The sequence below is a fragment of the Hermetia illucens genome, chromosome 5 (assembly GCF_905115235.1).
Source record: "Hermetia illucens chromosome 5, iHerIll2.2.curated.20191125, whole genome shotgun sequence".
Classification (NCBI taxonomy): domain Eukaryota; kingdom Metazoa; phylum Arthropoda; class Insecta; order Diptera; family Stratiomyidae; genus Hermetia; species Hermetia illucens.
The window spans coordinates 42,624,599-42,642,163 of record NC_051853.1 but is presented as its reverse complement, the minus strand read 5'-3'; the positions used below and the strand labels follow the sequence as shown (position 1 = coordinate 42,642,163).

The 17,565-nt window shown below is 40.6% G+C and overlaps 1 protein-coding gene across 5 annotated transcripts in view; it reads left to right on the top strand.

Annotated features, from left to right (window-relative positions):
- The first annotated feature begins 3,253 nt into the window (after window positions 1–3,253).
- LOC119657652 (tropomodulin) overlaps window positions 3,254–17,565 on the top strand; it is a 210,090-nt gene continuing 195,778 nt past the window's right edge. For 2 of the 5 annotated variants that reach the window (XM_038064665.1, XM_038064667.1), the window contains exon 1: window positions 3,254–4,079. In XM_038064665.1, the coding sequence (XP_037920593.1) occupies window positions 3,999–4,079 (81 nt within the window). In that variant the 5' untranslated portion in view covers window positions 3,254–3,998. The remainder of the gene's footprint in view (window positions 4,080–17,565) is intronic. The other 3 variants (XM_038064673.1, XM_038064674.1, XR_005250155.1) reach the window with 3 other exon arrangements.

Genomic DNA, 17,565 nt, shown 5'->3' with positions numbered 1-17,565 from the left:
TCTTGCAGATCACGAACCTGCCCGTGGTACACCCAGGATTCTTGAACCAGCACTAATCCAAAGTTATCTCTGGTAATTTCTCTTGCTTTCCACCCGATGCGTTCTACAAAGTATTTTCTCTCTGTGCATATGCACAGATATGCTACCAAATGAGTGTTGAGGCATATGGCAGTTATAGGGTTTAATTGCCCCAAATATCAGTCATCTTCCCTGATCGTGAGGAGTTTGCCACCCCCCCCCCCCCCCTTGCTTCTAAAGACAACCGGTATCCATTCTAGGCCTGCCTTTGAAAGGAGGTCCAGACATCCCAGTTTTGCGCCGCAGTCTACCAATTTGGAATCCTTAAGAGCTGTCTGGCGTCCTGGTCTACGCCATCGCTCCATCTCATTTTCTACCAAATGTGTTGTCCTTATAGACTTTCCGGGCTGAATCATCCTCACCCATACGTATTAAGACAGACAGTCATGGTACCGCTCATAAATTTTGACGTTATATGTTGCCATGGAATCGTCCACCCTCATGAAGAAGAAAAATTCTTGGGAAGATTCTTCTCTTAAACGCAGCTTACAGTTCGCAATTTTTCTTGCTAAGGAGACCGATCTCCGAGGAATATATGAGGACTGCCAAGATCATTGCCTTGTACAGTAAGAACTTTGACCCTATTGTGAAACGTTTCGAGGAGAACGGTTTTTGTAAGCTGAAATGGGTTCTATCGGCTGCCAAAAATTGTGCTCGGATTTCATCGTCGTAGCTGTTATCGGTGCTGATTTTTGACCCTAGTTAGTTGAAATTATCAATTATTATCAGATTGTTGTCTCTTATCTTTATTGTTCTCATTGGCCTGTCCAATTTGATGCTGTCGCTTCCCTGTTTTTTGGTGCTGATGTTGCCACTATGTACTTCGCCTTGCTTCATTAATGTGCAGGACAGGATTTGCCTTTCCTACTCGATTTGGATGAAGGTAGATTGTACATCTCGGGTTGTTCTTCCCATAATGTGAATATCGTCAAGATGGGCCAGTTACTAGGTGGATTTGAATAGGATGGTGCTCCAAGATCCTGACGGTAGGCATATAGATATAAAGATTAAGATGGGTTCATTATTTTTTTTTTAGGGATGAGAATTCTGATGTCACAATTTATGCTATGACGCTGTTCTGTGGGGTAAAGTGGATTGGTGACATGTTCGCCCAGTGACTCGAGTGGTTGAGAAAATGTGCGAGGCGGTCTTCTGTGAGTTGGGTGCGGCAGAAGTATGGGATCGATTGGAGTCAAAAATATGTCTTGCTTACCTCGGTTCCGAAACTTCGGTCATGAATACATAGGAGGCAGTGGCTGGCTTAGAGGAAGTGGTTTGTTAGGATATTCAACTTTTCCGATGGGAGATATTTTGAGGGAGGTTTGTGGTTTGCTGGGTTGTTCCGCCCAGACAAGGATAAGTTTTTCTGCCAGGGTTCAGCTCGACGCTGAAAATGTAGTTGGGGAAGTAGGCTGTATACAGGGTTAAAATTTGTTAACGGATTTACCTATCAATAATGCAGATTTCTTCAATGAAGTTGCAGTGATTGAGGAGGTAGGCCATTATCGATTCGTTGCATAGTTACTGCTTCAGTGTATTGGCGGATTGTCTGGTCAATGATGTCGTGGGATATGGTGGTTTGGTTTGGTGTTTGATGATGGCAGGAGTGAATCAAGTCTAAGTTTAGAGATCCAATTAATGAGTTTCCAGTTCAGGAACCGAGGGTGGTGTGGACCGGATGATTCGGTCGGGAAGTTGAAAATTAACACATCATGTGCACTGATGCTAGAGGCAGTTTTCAGGAAAGGATTGATGTGTGTGATGAAGTGGTCCAGTGAGGAGTGATAAAAACATTTAATGAAGGTGGGAAGGGCGGAGCTAAATAGGGATAGTTTGATATTTGGGTCAGCGCCTGTTATGAATAGATCGAACCAAGACTGGGGTTTGGTACTGAAGTCTCTACCTATTATTAGGTACCAGGCTTAACCTTGTGCTATTGTCTGGGAGGCGCTGAAGGAGTGGATCCGTTGGAAAAGGCCCAGTACAATTGGGTTTCAAAACAAATAAGGGTGACTTCGAGTGATTTGAAATTTTCGGCGGGCAGGAAATATTGTTGAAACAGGAACTTCTCTGTGATAAGGGATACGAAGCTAGGTCGGTACGGAATAGGTTGGAGTTGAGAAAGATGGGTTTGTATCTGATTTCGCACGGTAACGCTACATATATTGGACTTGTCTTTGTCGAGAAATAACTCGAACTCGTACCAGTGAGCTCGGCTGATAATGGTGTTGATGTAAATTCAATAATTCTAACGGATACGTTGATGAAATTTGCTGTGTTGTATACCTTGCATGGTGTCACGACACGAACGAATGTATGAAAGCCAGATTGATAGTGAGATCTCTTGTCGTTCCAGTGGATGAGAGTCGGACGACGGAGTGGAAAACCTCGAAGGCAGAAAATCCTTCTTAAAACTTCCGGTAAACGAGCCTTTCCATTGAACCAGAAGAGAGTATAATATTGTACAAAAGACGAACCTCATCACTTTTGTGCCAACGAAGTAACGATAGGCCAACAGTATATTTTTAATGGGAGCTTCAAGGTCATAAAATGACAGGAAAACATTGAAGTAAATGAGACTGCATACATGAAAACCTATTCAGAAGTGATTCTTATGCAGCCCAAAAATGAATTTTTTTTAAAAAGATGATCAGCGAACTGCTGCCTAAAATGCTCAGTTTTGTTTTTAACGGGCATTTCTAAAAACTTCACTTCCCAAAGTCGTCTAGTAATTATCTTAATTAATAGGTAAAAATGGAATAAAAAATATTAGCAAATTATGGATTGAACATTTCAAACGAAGTGAAAAATTTTGTGGAAAATATTTTTGAGGCAAAATGTGATCGCGCTACAATCAAGGAGAGCCAGTTCTCTGGCTAACACCGAAGGCAATTTTCAAAAATCTGAGAAAAATGATAAAAGAAAACCGAAAAGCAAAGAATCAGGGAAAATTTCAAACTGAGGCAACGAGGGGAAAACAGCCATTTCGCTTTTTAAATTTAGCTCAGCCATCACAATGGTGTGTGTGCTCGGCGCTGAGATCTGACGCTGTTCCAATGTTGGCCAGGCCACCTTACTGGTGTGCGCCGTTTTTTGTTGTTCTACTAATAGTCGTTTTTGTTGTTGTTGCTGCTGGTGGCGTTTCTTACGTCTTGCAGAACAAGGAAACCAAGCACAGAGCAATCTCCTGTCCCGACTTTCCGACGAGTGAGTGCTCTCTACTTGAGGGAAATCGAAATAGCAGCAGCACAGCTGAAATCAGAAATTAAAAGCTAAAACGCTTCTAGCTGGTAGCTGTCCGTTCTGTCGATCTTTCAGCCCCTATCGATCGGAAACATTCATTTTTCATACAGCAGAGACAAAAAAATTCAGCGAACTTGTTGCCTGTTGGATGCAGCAGCAAAAATTTCTATCTGTCTGCGCGAAATATTCAAATACATCTGAAAATTCTCAGTAAAAATCTCGGAAAAATCGTACTTCGACCACGACAGCTCGGAGAAAATTGTCTATTCGGAAAAAAGTCTAAGTGGAGAGTGTCGCGCGAGGTGAATCGCGAAAATCGCGGTTTTACTCAAAATTCTGAACGATTACAAGGTGCGCCCAAGGTGTGTGATTAAGATCAAAGAAACGGAAGTGTGGATCGCAACCACCAGACCGGTGTGCAGATAAACATCACAATTTCAAGTCGCTGTCAACGGGCAGAAACAAACAAATATTTCCAAGTGTTGAGTGGAAATCCGGGGAGTTTTCCATTTTGGCCACGGTGCTTGTGAACAGAACAACGTGACTGATCGGAATAATTGCCAAAAACTTGTTAACCCGTCAAAAATCGACTCTTGATTGTCTTATCAGATCCCAGCGTCTTATCATCGACTGAAACCAATTTTGAACAATTAGCAACTTAACGGTAAAGTTCAAAAATGGCAGAAATGGAAATGGAGGAAACTTTCGAAACCGAGGTTCGACGCAAAGTCGTACGGACTAGTTACAAAATTCAGGAAGTGAGTATAAAAAAACATTTTTTTTCTATACGTTCCGCATGAAAATTTCCCTCCCCCATCGCGAAAATTATGCCAAATTCTACAGTATCATTAATTTATTGGCATTTCTCATCCACTCGGAGGCATTTAAATTTATCGGATTTTCCCGTCCATTCAATTTGTTATCTGCAAAAGAGAAAATAGGGGCAAACCACCACGGCGTGATCACACGATCTTTGAGAGGAAAATTTCTTCGTTTTTCCACAAAAACTAGGAAAATGTAAATAAGATTCTCGTCTTTTGTGCACGTTGAGGAAATCATATACAAACACGAGTATTTCGCACAGTTTTATTTTTGAAATACTCGAAACTATGTACAGGGCGGAATTGACGGGGCCTGAAAACGACCGAGTAAATATCCAAATATCAGAAATTCATTGAAAAGCAAGAAAACGAGAAAAGCTGGCTGGCATACATCGACAGTCTCGACGTAAATACAGATCAATATCACTTGAAAAGGAACTCGTGATTTATCGAGCCAGAACAAAGTGGAAATTCTGCGAAATTTATCAAGATCTATAATTTACATAATCGCATTCGCTTCTTTACCAGCTTAGGGACTAATTAATTGGACGCTGAACAGACACAGGCTCTCGTCTCGTCGCTTGTTATTTCGACATTCGCACTAGAAAAACAGGAAAACTTTTCCGCACTTTAAAGACTTTGAATGAGCCACAATCACCCTAAACATGCTCCGCGACCCCCACCGCCATCCCTCGGAACCCCTCGTTCGCGCGTACGTTTGCCAAAAATTATATTTTGTAAAATTTCAATTTTGATATTTTGCCCATGCAATCGAAATACTGTTCAACAAATTTTATCCAATAAATTCGATGTTTCCACCAGGCATGAGCTATGTCGGCTATTAGTAGTGGTTTGTTTATTTGGAGTTTAAATAACAGATTTCGGTATTTTTGCAAACAAAATAGGATGCAAGTGCGGGGGATGAGTGGCGGGGGATGCAGGAGAGACATGCAATGTAGTTGGTTCTACTGCGAAATTGGTACGGCTCTGTGGGGAGGATGTACGTCTTCTGAATGAAATTTCAAATATCCCCAATTTAAACTATTTATGTATGTAGGTTCGTTTAATTGATTATTTAAACAAATCCATGCGCCAGAGATTACTGGTAGAATAATGGCAAATTAATTTATTTGACTGGCTTACAAAGTCGGTTGGAACATCAGGAAATAGTGATCTAATTTGTAAATGCAAATGCTTGTGCTGCCGCTGTTTCATGCATGCGAATATATTTAATGACAAATATTGCGTTCGCGAACAACCGTAATGAAATTGTAATAAAGTTTATTTTAATAATAATCGAATAATGAATGGCAGATTGGACAGGAAGGCGAAATTTGCTTACATTCATGCACGTAGGTAGGGTAGCTCCGCTGAAGTGCTGGCGGAGCTGCACGGTTTTACTCCTTAGGAAAGTCCTTTCCTAAAAGTTGGCCATAATCAATCAATCTGTACAAAACGACGCCCAATGTGGGGCCCAGCATTCTTCAGGGTTCTTACCAATGAACCTAGGAAAGATAACCTATCCTAGTTCCCAATTTCGCTTTAGGGAGAGGTATAGCACTTGAGAGCTCACGCTTTAGTAGCCCATTTTACTAAATGCCCCCGTCTGGCAAATTATCCCTAATTCGTTGGTGTATTGCAGAATTTCCGCTAGTGAATGCAATGCTGTCCGCTGAAACTAGAGTGTATAATCATCCTACGAATCATCAGCCTTATAACAGCCGGTGTCCACTTTAGCCCTACCTTAATAAAAAACTCCACTCATCCTGGTTTTCTGCTGAGGTCCACCAATTTGATATCCCTTAAAGGTACCTGGCGTCCAGGCCTACGCCACCACTCCATCTAACGTAGGGCTTGACATATCTTCGTTTGCTACCATAGATAATGCTCCTCTAGGCTCTCTAGGCTGAATCATCCTACCCAATACGGATTAGATATCCTACCCACCGCGGTCTTTGAGCCTGATTTTATCGTTTATCGTTTCATAGTCATATAAGGTAAGAAATCGTCCTTTCAAACGACGTTTGGAGCTCACAGCTTTTCTTAATAACTCAAGCATTTCAAGAATACATGAAAACTGACAGCAGCAGGGTATTGTACAGGGGTTTTTTATAAACTGGAATAGCTTGTGCTGGCTGCCAACAATCGTACCCAAATTTCGGGACGGCGAATCAATTGTTATTTTGGATTCTAGATAGGAACAATTTTCAATGATTTCAAAGTTGTATTCTCTTTTCTTTATTGTTTTCAGTGGATCAGTGCTGTCATGTTCTTATTGTTATCGTTGCTTTTGTTGCTGACGTTGTTACCAATGTATTTCATTTGGTTACCGTTAATGTGAAGCCCAGTATCTCGCGCAAATTTCGGCCTGCTCGATCTGGATGGAGAGAGTTTATACTTCTCTGTTCTTCCTATTATGTTAATTTCGTCAGCATAGGCCAGCAGTTGGGTTTTTTAGACCGTTGTTGATGGTGAAAGGTAATGAGGGTGATCACCGTGCTTCTACCTAAGGGCGCACATTGTTTACGGTCAGCCTGGTTGATTTTATTATGGGAGAGCTGCTTTCCTTCGTGAATGCTACGGGCTGAAGATCCGAGCCGGCTTGACTCTGCCTCCCTGCTCCCATAACAGCAGTCACGGTCTTAGGAGTTTGTGGCATCAAAACGGCGCGCCAGAGAGCTAATTGGGCTCCTCGGAGTGGCCACTGATACCTACCTACCTACCTCAATCTGGATACAGATTCCTTTCATAACCGCGTTTAGTTTTATTCTTGTTATGCTACAATGGATTGCTTTGAAGTCGATGAAAATATGGTGCAACTGATGGCCGCATTTCAATAGTTTTTCCATGCTGCGGCAAAGAGCTATGTATCTATCCGGCATAGAAAGATAGCGATTGCTCCCTGTATTTCTCGAGTTGGTTTTCCCATACAGCCTTTCCTGTCTTCTTCTTTTGGTAGGTCTCCGTCCGTGTCTGCGTTCTTCGAGATTGCTATATAACCCTGTATGTAGTATTCTTCCGTTTTGCTGCTAGCCTACCTTCATCGTAAACCCGCGGTAATCACCTCTATTGCAACTGGGACCAAATATATTTGTTGCCGTATTAACGTAACGTTCTTCAGGTGGTTGTGAAGTTGTTTGTCGAACGTTCCATGACATTTGACAGGTACCGTCAAAGCGGCATTCATTTCCCCTTTATAGACGTTATGGAGGGCCTTATTTTGGATGGCTTCAGTGCTTACTCTCACTTGCTTGTCAAAATGGATTCGAAGTAGTGTTGCTTTGTTCTAAGTCGATACAAACAAAGTCGATAAAAACAAATTTCGCTGACTAGCAAACCTCACCGACTAGCATATCCACTGTGGGCACATAATTTTCTGAGTGACTGCCATAATATATGTCGCCTTTGGTGGCTTTGTAATTTGGCTTTTCGCGCTATCTTTACCCAAACACCTGACCTGCGGGCCTGGCACAGTTTGTCCCGTTTTTATGTGCGGGAGACTCGACTTGCCGCCCTGGCACCCTGTATCCGCTGTGTCTATGTTTTTGAGATTCTCTTTTAAATTGAAACAAATTGTGGATTTTTTCCACTGTGGGCTTTAATCAAATGGTGTCCGCAGCCTCCTCCAACTCTTCCATTTTTTTCTCAATTAATTGAATATCCATAGTAGTTAACATTTTAATAGTTAGCATGTTGTTTCGTTTTTGAACAATACCTCTCTACCAATTTTGAGCCTTATCTTCCCACATGCAGTGTCCTCAATCGTCCTCTTGTTTTCTAGGCTTTTTATTATCTTGGGTATTCTCGAGTTACCCATTCGTTGGACGATTTCCTAGTCATCATATATCGCACATGTCTCTGTTGTATCTGATTCGGCGTCTTTTCTATCGGTGACAAGTATTTTTCTTAATACCTTCGAAGATGTTTAGCAATTTCTCGGAAACTTAAGTCAAGGCCAAAGTTTGACACCTGTTCATAACACAGGTCCAAAATCACTGTATAGACATGGAGCTTCATCTTATCAGGATTTTTCTGACTTCACGTTCAAGGGTTCAGTTGAAGAACATTTGTGCCACCCCAAACCATTCCAATTAAACAAGGATTAATCAAACTGTTTTGAATTTTCACTTGTCAAATCGAGTCCGTCATGGTCGACCTACAGTACGTTGAGATTGTCGACAGCTTGTTTGTATTTAGTAAACGCCGACGTCGAACTTCCAGCATTTGTCGAGCAGTTGTTTCATAGTGAAGAGGTGATCTAATCTTGAGCGTCCACTTCTGAATATGCTTTGGTATTCCCTGACAGCATCTCCCGCGTGGAATTTCATCTTCTTTTCAAATGTTTACGCTATCTATATCACCTATTCCCTGCGCTTTTTTTTTTTTTATTATTCATTACTGCATGAATCTCCTGTGATTTTTATTCCATAATTCTCTTATTCAGTACCAATGTAAGCAATGAAAAGGTATCGTTCTCGAAAAGAATCGAACTGCAGTTTGTGGCTGAATGATCTGATTCTAATTTATCTGCCATATGTACAATTCTGCGGTTTTATTGCTGAAGTGAACCATTCTCAAGAGAATATTGAATCTGTCTAATGAGATCATGTAGCGGTTAGGCATGGAATCATTGTCACTGGATCACAGAGCCTCTAATGACGTATTTGAAGTTTTTGAAAACGGGGAAGATACAAATCGCTAATAACGCTTCCCCGAATAGTAGAGACTACGCTTCAAGCGGACCTTCCTCCGATGGAACCAGACAGAAATGTTCTGACATCTCCGAAAAAATCATATCGGAGGTGGAATTTTTCTAAAGACCCCGTTTCGGATGTACTGATTTGCATTATTTATGCCAACTAGTACCACCTTCTTTCTTCTGGGGAACAGCTTACAGTGGTTCTATGGAGCCGCTTGAGAATGTACTTTTGGTCCTACGTACGGAGATAGCTGGTGCAGTAATGCGGTCTTTTAAGACTACCTTCATGACTGCAAATTTTTATTGCTTCAAAATTTGTTATCGCTACTGGCGGATTATCACCTACCTGGGGTGATGGGGTATCAGACCAATTGGGAAGCACCTTTATTCCACAGTTTTTGTCCACAGACCCCACTGTTTTGGACTAAAACCCAATTTTCTAAAAATAGATGACTTGCGATTTTGTTCAGAGCAAGGAGGACTCAACCTGGCTCCTTACAGGGTAATTTTATCTGAAAATCCATCTGGAATTCCTTTTATTGATGTACTTGATGACTGGTGGATGCCTCATCAGTTTTCTTCTTTCATTTTGACGAGGAGTTTCTTAAAATATAATCATGACTTTTTACAACGCTTATATTCAACAAAAAGTAATGGAGAGCCTGTGAGAAAATGTCTAGCGTATGGCAATTCCCTGATGTCTACTCATTGAGACGGGTCGCCCATTATTTCGAAGCAGCTAGTCATCTTCCAGTGTTGATATGATCGTCATCGTTGAATTTACATAGAGGATTCTTCAGGTCTCTAAATGTCAAGAATATGGGCTCGCAAATGCTAGTTGTTTCATCACGTATCTTCCACCAATGTCATGATTGAAGTTGTCGGGTTCTTTACCCTCGGATTCTTTTGCATGATTGTCTGGTATGTCGTGGTCTTGTGTGCCGTCATTAGTGGCCTATGACTCTTCGGTCAAGGACGGCAGAGCAACCTTCAGATTACATTGTTTGAGCACTTTGTTCGTAATTGAAGAAAATATTTCCTTGCATATGTATGTTATTCAGCTCCGTTTTATTTTTGAATACTCGAATTGCCACTACACACTTTTACTTTGTGCCACTTTTGCTATAGACTGCACTTTGTTGACATCCGCAATGTGTATAGAATTTTAACAGAAGCAATGTAAACGGATAAGATAGACAGCCGACCCTTTATCGAGTTCTCTTGCCTGGCAATCCTCGATACATTTCTAAGATCGATTAAAATTAAACCTTAACTCGTTATAATGGATGATCTGTGAATGATTAGGCGATGCTATACTTACTGTAAGCGTAATCTATTCACCTAAACCGAGATATCCGCAATTCACAAGGAGGCAATTTCAAAACCATGCTCATCCGTTTATGAGATTTTGCGAATTCCAATCCCTGTATACTTGAAATGGTACCGATCTTCAACCCCAACAGCAAAGAGTGGTCCGCACTAGGGAGCCATTAAATTGGCATGAAGAAAGGCGAGAAGAGGGTCATTCCTCCCGGGTCTGGAGGTAATAGAAATTTAAATTAAATAAAAGGGTAACTTGGAGGACTGCATATTTTTTAACCTGAGTTTTTTGCATAATTTTCACCCCTTTTTTCTTTATGGCCTAATACTAGGGCCTCCGTTTACCATTCCAAACTATTAAGATTTATTTTTGCACTCTACATTACAAGGAAGTAATCCATCAAACCCTATATAACCTTTGAGCAGCCTCCCAGAAACTAACTTCACTAGGTTCTATGTGAAATCTTGCAAGTTATCAGGAGTTTACGTAACCTTCTAACTGGCAATGCATGATGTGCTTGATAGTTTCCACCTAAATACGAATATATCTTTTAGCATGCGTGCATTGAGTATGTTAAACAACAAATCCGCTGGATATAATCCAGGAGTATGGGCTGAGGGTTGCTTCTACTTAATAGGCAAGTGCTCTACACTCGAGACGGCAAAGGGAGGACAGCCTTCAATTTGTTGCTCCTCATTGATGAAATCAGCTTTAAACTTCAGTTTCCATGCGTAGCATAATTATCAACGATAATTCATGCAAAAACCGAAAGCCAAGATCGTTATGAAAAAATTCGGATACACGATAAAAATTAACAGGCTCAGGACCAAATCAATCTAGTTTTGTTAATATCTTTATTCCGGCACTGGGAAAAGTCTTAACTCGGGGAAAATCACCTCCCCCCCCGCCTCCCTTCTCTTACAACATCCTAAGGCCTCTTAAAAAAATCTTCGATAAAACTGCCTGTTAACCGTTCCAATGTTTCAAGTACACTTACCAGTAAAAACCTGGCAACTTTTAGTTATCCCGAAAGACAGTGCGGTCGCTGGCTTTTTCGTTAGAACTTTCCACGCCTACTTGGTGCGCAAAACCACACACAAATGCGCAGACATATTTCTCTCCCACAAGAATCAGATGTGATATACCAGTCTTTTACGAACCTTAAAATATCTTCCTGTGCAATACCTGCTCAAATAGAGACAAGAATAGTATATTATATGAAACCCCCCCCCCCTCCATCCGAATAAATTAGGTTTGAACATGAGGGATAATCCTGGAAAGTTTGTTGGAAATCCTACCATTATTGGCAAAGTTATAATTAGTCAAAGTTGCCTCTTTCGAATGAAATTACTGCACATTCAGACATAAAACGTCGACATCACATTGAAGTAAATATTCCAACACACTCAATGCATATACACTCTGGCCTATGTGCAAATATAATAGAACCGTATATAAAATATCCGCAAAATCTTTCATACTTTAAGCGGTTTCCGATTGACACTGGTTCAAAATAATATCAAATGAAATGGTGTCACTCAGCAAGGCTTACTTAAGTTTCATGCGGCTGCTAACAGGTCAAGATCTGGCAAAGATGACTTTTGGCGGTATTCTCCAAGGGTTTAGGATGAAAATTATGAGCTCCCCCCTCCTGAAATCGGGGAGTCAATCTAATTTTATTGAAGTTTCCTATTTTCCTTTCCCTCAGAATACAGACTTTATTGAAGTAATGGGGCTAGTGTAATTTTTTCCACTGGTTTAGATTTTCTCTTTACGTGGATTTCAGCCACTTTATAGGGTTTTTTCAAATGTGTGGCAATAAAACTGTCACCAAAGTTAACGCCATTGATTATAAGCGTTCGGAAAAAAGTCAAGTAGCCAATTGTTAAGCCAAATGGATATTTAGCAATAAATGATTTTGAAAAAATGTCTTCCTTGGAACGTATTCATATCAGTTTCTAGGTTAGTTATTCTAAGCATAATGAATTAAGCTGCAATTCGACCGGATTACAGAGTCCTAAAATGTGCAAAACTGGGGCGCATCTAAAAAAAATTAGAGAACAAATAAACCAAATGGCTTAATCCCAATCGATTTTTTCATAAACAGCGAGAAATTGCATTCAAGAAAAGCTATTCAATCAATTCAACTTATTTGTTTAACGCGTTCAGTTATTCGTTTTTCTGCAGGTCATTTCCCCCATGTTATTTGAACATTGACTTTGTTCAAATCCAATCTTAACTTTCTCCGCCTCCCCTTCAAATAAAATCTCAAAATTAAAATAGCATTTAATCACCTGCTGATTACAATCTTGTTAGCACTTCTGATCGCTTTTTCCAGGAAACCATGCGAGACCAAATGAAAGTTTAGAAAGTAATTCCAACAAAGCCAGGAAAAAAGAAATGAGGCAAACACAGGAGAGAACATTGAAAGAAAATGTTTCGTATTTTGTTTGTTTGCTTGTTTACATGGTGGAAAGTCCTAAAATATACTCAATATACGGACCCTTGGGGATATTTGTTTAGCAAATAAAAGTTCTACCCTGTTCTTGTTTGCCAGGCGGACGAAACTTGTTTGATACGAGTACACTTGGCGCTTTTTGAACTGTCCCAGGTTGATATTAAATCCTGAAAGAGGTGACATGGAGGAGTTGAATAGAGTGAAAATTGACTCAAGACCGGACAATTTCTTCCTGTATCTTCAATTTAAATCGATCTCGCCTTTCGGTGGAAAAAAAGCTGTTGGATTGGAAATAAATGAAACAAATTTTCCGCCTCAAAAGAGTCCTAGATGCTGACTCCCGAAAATGAGTTAGGATCATTTATTTTCCAAAACGCTGATAACAGGGAATATCTGATATAGGGAGATGGGGTTCGAAATACGTTTTTATCCAGGAATCCATCAAAAGAGGTATCCACCGAGGTTAATTGGCTACTTGTGCGTAATTTTCCCAGGCAACAAAAAGCAAATTGGCTTATCGTGAAACTTCCAGCAACTTAAACATAATCCCACCACTGGAGGTGGATGATCCGGAATGAATATGAATCCTTAATACCTAAACCAATTTACTCAACATCTCTGGAGTAATAATTATTGTTGATTATCGCATCTGCCAACTTTCGCTCCACAATCTGAGCAATAAAATTTGCAACGATTCCAGCTATTTTACCCCTTCCTAATGCGCAAAATACAGAATTTGTCCATTAATTTTTCAATAGAGCAAACGGAAAAACTTTCCAATTCAAATTTTCATCAAACCCCGGGAGGAATCAGCAGGTTCACGAAGATGAATTTTCCTTTAGAGTTTTTCAATGGGAAAGCTAAGAGACGGAAAATATATAGAAAGCAGGAAAATGGGTGCGGGGATGGGATGAAAAACGAGATGTAATAAAGACAGAAAAAACGCAAAGTAGCGAAAGCTATTTTGGGAAAGCGACAGGTGTCCGTAGACATCACTGATTTTGCCGGAAAATCTGTTCCAACATTTTTCACGCTTCGCTCTGCCAGAGACATCAACCAATTCATGTTAGTATATGCTGACTTGCTCGTTAGTTTTGTTCCCTCTTCAATTTATTCAAAGGGACAGTGTTTCTGTGGGAAATTGTGCAGAATTGTATGTTTTGCCTGGTGCGATATCTTTTCCAATTTAGGAAATTCTTTTAGGTTTAGCGAACTGTTCCTACTTTGTTCTGTTTTATGGGAATGCCAGGAATTTTTATAGCTACCATAAATGCTAATTGGTAGGTGAGATTTTTAGAGGACTCAGCTAGCAAAGCTTTATTCAGTGAAATGTTTTTTTACCCTATTACCCTGTACCCTGTCCGGATTTCAAAAAATGTTACGTTGTTTGTAATGCTCCGTTCTGTACTGGAACCTTCAAACGGTCGATTTTCATTAAAACATCATAAGATTGAAGAGAAATATCTTGGCTCAAAGTCACTGAATCACTTCAAGGGATCAACATGTTTTCAAACTCAACCTTCTTAAATTGATACCAACTGTGAAATCCAACCTTCACTTGCCAAAGCGGTAACACAACCCCAACGATAGGCGCAGTCTACAACATCCTGTCCATCAATTCCTCCTCAATTTCTGCATGAATCGAAATCAGATTCGAATAAACGAATCTGGAGTGAATGCGTAAACGTACACGTAAACTTCAATAATTTGTCTAATTAAAAATATAACGAACATGTTTGAAATTCGTTCAGATTTTTATTTGGCGAAATGGGATATCATAAATGCATGTGTACGTACGAGTACACATACGACTTCATTACAAAAGCAGAATGCTCCCTTCGTCTAGCACTGGTAGAAACTGGGGGAGAATTACGACCGTTTTCAAATTAGTTTAGCGAGATGTGATGAAAATTTGTATACCAAACTTTTGACGTAGATAAATTCTCGGATTTAATTGGATGACGTTTGAGTTTGGTGAAATATCTTTTGAAATATTTGGGGTATTATCTCTAGGTGTGTATCGTGTTTGATTTGAAGTAATTACAAAATGATATTGTTTGGAAAATGTGTTTTCTACTTGATTGAGGAGAGCACTCATGATGGATTTTGGGGTTTCTAACGAACCCTCGTTCAATTTTCAGTTCCTTGTTGTTTTCTCTTTCGAAGCCAAGGAGGGAACGAAACGCGAGAATTTGAATGGGCTGGCAAACATGTAGTACTATTAAATTGAAAGGGAGTATATTCTGAGAAGGGCCCAACCTTTGACTTTTGCTTGTCGAAGCCATCAAAAACTTGATTTTTGAGAAGTATTTGTTCCAATGCCGTCAACACCTCCAGGAAACCGTCCGTGCCTTATAACCTTTCTCATAATCTACCTTGGGTGTGCACTACTGGAGCAAATTGAGCCATTGGCTAAATAACTAAGGATCGCAAAAAAATTCCTGGAATTTATCCTGAAGACCATACCCTCTTACTTTAGCGATCAGTGGTATGGCCAATGCCTAGCCGATTCGCATACGACCAGCAATATCATTGCCTGAATCGATCAGTTGCTTCAATAGAAAAGCAGAGGGGCGGACAAAGTGTAGGTTTTCCACCAAGGGGAGATGGACGTTCTTTTTATTTTTCTTCAGCCTTTGTCCCGTTCATAAGCAGGGTCGGCTCATCGTGATCGGTTTCGCCATTTGGCTCTATCAAATGCCTGATCTGGATGCAATCGTGAGGCTTTTAAATACTCATTCAGCGTATCAAGCCACCGTTGTTTAGGTCTGCCTTTTGGTCGTTTACCGTCGAATTTGATGTTCAAATCAATCTTGACAAGTGAATTCTCGTTAGGGCGAATTGTGTGACCATACTATCGAAGACGCGTCTCTTGCAGTTTTTCCACGATCGGTGCAACTCCATATCGATCGGGGATATCCTCATTTCAGATGTGATCAAAACATGTCACGCCACTAGTCCAAAGCAACATCTTCGTCTCCATTACCGCAAGGCGCCGTTTATTGTTTTTTATAGTCGCCAACACTCAAAACCATAGAGAGCGACAGGACGAACGATATTGCCGTAAATTTTAGATTTGAGACGTTCGTTGACACGTCAATCAGTTGCGGAACGCCACTGATGTTCTTTATGATCAACGCATCCACAAACAGCGCAAATCGGCTCATCGTGATCGGTTTCGCCATTTTGCTTTATCAAGGGGAAACCGATATTGAAACGGAGTAAAACAAGTTTTGTGTTAGGTATCAACAATTTTCTCTTATTAGGAGGTCCATGTATGTCATTATGTACAGAATATAGCATGGTTTATATATCCACCAAAACTTTGGGCGAATGTAAGGAATCCAATTTTCTACGATTCTGCTACATAGTTCCGAGTGAATGTGAGCAGTGATTTGGGTGATATTGAATTTGAAAACTCATTGGTATGTGACTTTAAAAAAACCCAGAAGAAGAGTTTGGCAAAGTCACACTACACGATTTGATTGGCCAATTCGAATTACCACCGTAAGAGATAATGTTCAAATCATCCATGCACGTAGGCACGTAAGGCAGTACTGCCGGAACCACATGTCATTCATGACAATATCGTGCAAGGAGGAGCAAAAGAAACGGACTATCATCGGTCTGTAGCGCTCCCCATTAACCAAGATTCCTCACCGTGGTATTACCGAAAAAAATACGTGCCAATAACACCTTCTGTTAAATTCCGGACCAAATAGTAACTTCTCGTGGCGGCGATGCCAGTTGGTGAACCTTGAATTTATTTGCGCTTTCCCATATATGGTAGTCGTTTACCCAGAATCAGCTAAAACTGAGGTCCTCTCCCAATCGCTCTGGGCCAGCCCGTTTTTTTTCGAGTTCAGATTCAAACGCAGCAACTTCTGATGCACGGCGAGGAATCGACTGCTTCGGGTTTTCCTTCACGCTTTTACAGGGGCGTTGTTTTTGGTTGATCTGGCGTTTTCTTGACGTATGGATGACGCTCCGAATGAGGCTACTAAATATTGCCGAGTTAATTCTTATAAGCCGCCGCACCTGCCATAAAATCCGGGCAATGCGAACATTGAAATATACCTACTTTAGTTTAGCTTATAATTCGGACGTCTTGCTCATATCTGTAACTTGCCACATTAATTTGGATTTAGCAACTGAATAGTAAACAACAAATTTTACAGGCGACGCCAAATTAATATGGCCACTATAACCTACCAACGTCCATCCGTGCCTGTTAGAAAAACCTATATAAAAGGTTGTTTGTATCCGTAGAATACGACGATCCTTTCATTCCTTCATCATCCCTCGAAGGAAGTACAGCAAAGAAAAAGGCGTATGCTAACAATGCAAGCGACCCGCCAGGAAACAAACCTGTCAATATATATCGTGTTTGGAATTATATATAATATAAATGAGGCGATTATCACCTGTCGCCGCATTCGGTTACACCGCTACCAAGGCAAAAGTCGGGCAGCATCTGATAAGTTGTCTCTGCCCTGGACGAAATCGTCAGTAAAGTTTTTTAAAAAACTTGGCTGTTTAACCCAAAAAGAGGGGACTGTGGACCGCAACAGAGGAAGTAAGTGGCTTCCCAAGTGGTCCGGTCCGTCATCAAGTGGATGTGAACTCAGGATTCCCTGCATCCTCAACGAAAAACATTAAGGACCAATTCAAAACTTTCAGGGTTTTTGAGAGAGTGAAAGGGGAAAGGGGTCCGAGCTTTAATCATCCGAAGTCTCGAGAGGGGAACAAATTTGTAATGTTATGAGTGAGCTCATATGTTACATCCCCATTTGAAATCAGTTGTCAGCTTTTCCACAAGCAAAGATAAGCCGCTACACAAAGATAACTCTAACCTACCGATAAAGTCGCAACCGATGTTGCTTACATGCTCTCAGTATTTGGTTAAGATGAAGTACATCCTCCACCATATCAACCTAATTGATTT